This window comes from Otolemur garnettii, unplaced genomic scaffold (genome assembly GCF_000181295.1).
Source record: "Otolemur garnettii isolate 467f Iridium unplaced genomic scaffold, OtoGar3 scaffold00038, whole genome shotgun sequence".
NCBI classification, from domain to species: domain Eukaryota; kingdom Metazoa; phylum Chordata; class Mammalia; order Primates; family Galagidae; genus Otolemur; species Otolemur garnettii.
Genome location: NW_003852433.1, coordinates 4,483,910 through 4,485,282, shown reverse-complemented (window position 1 = coordinate 4,485,282; position 1,373 = coordinate 4,483,910). Strand labels below are relative to the sequence as shown.

At 44.4% G+C, this 1,373-nt stretch overlaps 1 protein-coding gene across 5 annotated transcripts in view; it reads left to right on the top strand.

The window, feature by feature from the left end:
* Positions 1–1,373, top strand: part of THOC5 (THO complex 5) — a 69,303-nt gene that overhangs the window by 22,964 nt on the left and 44,966 nt on the right. For all 5 annotated transcript variants that reach the window (XM_003789857.3, XM_012805258.2, XM_012805259.2 and 2 more), the window contains exon 7: positions 728–842. In XM_003789857.3, coding sequence (XP_003789905.1) covers positions 728–842 — 115 coding nt within the window. The remainder of the gene's footprint in view (positions 1–727; positions 843–1,373) is intronic.

The following is a 1,373-nucleotide window of genomic DNA, read 5'->3' as shown; positions in this document are numbered from 1 at the left end:
TGAGACAGAGTCTCACTATGTTGCCCTTGGTAGAGTGTTGTGTCATGGTGTCAAAGCTCACAGCAACCTCAAACTCTTGGGCTTAAGTGATTCTCTTCTCTCCCAAGTAGCTGGGACTACAGGCACCCACCATAACGCCTGGCTGTTTTTTGTTGCAGTTGTCGTTGTTTAGCTGGCCTGGGCCTCGTTCGAACCTGCCAGCCTCTGTGTATGTGGCTGGCGCTGTAACCACTGGGCTACAGGCGCCAAGCCTTTTCTTTTCTTTGAGACAGAGTATCACTTTGTCACCCTCTGTAGAGTTCTGTGGCATCATAGCTCACAGCAACCTCAAAATCTTGGTCTTAAGTGATTCTTTTGCCTCAGCCTCCCAAGTAGCTGGGACTATAGGCACACACTAAAACGTCTGGCTATTTTTGGAAATGGGGTCTTGCTCTTACTCAGGCTGGTCTTTAACTCATGAGCTGGGGGCACTCTACCCACCTCAGCCTCCCAGAGTGCTAGGATTACAGGTATGAGCCATCTTGCCCAGTTCTTTCCACGGTTTTTACAAAGATTGAATGCAGTAATGCTTAAAGAGCTCACTAATGTACCTAATACACAGTAAGTGCTGGGTAAACATTAGCAGTTAATCATGGCTGTTCTTACTAGATGGAATATGATAGTGAATAGGGGTGTTAGGGTGTCCTTGGGGGACATTGGGTGACAGTGCTCTGTCCTCCCCCACCAGGCTGGCAGAGAAGTACAGAGAGTGTCTGTCCAACAAGGAGAAAATCCTCAAGGAGATTGAGGTGAAGAAGGAGTACCTGAGCAGCCTCCAGCCACGTCTCAACAGCATCATGCAGGTGAGCCCCACCAGGCTTTTGCTTTGCCTTCTGACCAATAGCTGCATCACCCTTTGGGCTTTGCCAGATCTGTTACAATAATGGGAATATAGTACAACTGTGGCTTTATCTGCAGTCTTACCCAGGTGATATAAAAATGTTGCATCTTAGGGGTAGGGGGGAGTACTGACCATCTAGACTCAGAAACATATACGCACATTTACCAGGCATTTTGTTTTTATCTAGAATCTCCCTTGGGTAATGTGCTTTCTTAGACTCTTAAGTTTAGTTTACTACCTGCATGGTCCCCATTAGCTATACAGTCTCCAGGCATCTATTTGCACTCTCTATGGATGTCTGTTAGTTCCTTCTAAGTGTACCTCAGGGGTAGACTGCTCAGCAGATCTACTCACTTTGAAAAAATTTTTACTCATTTGAAAAGTATTAGATACTTTACTTATAAAATTTAATATGTTTCTATATAGCTGACCCATTTTTTGTTAGCTTTGTGAAGCCAGTTCTTATCTATATCTTTATAGTTTTTTTTTTTTT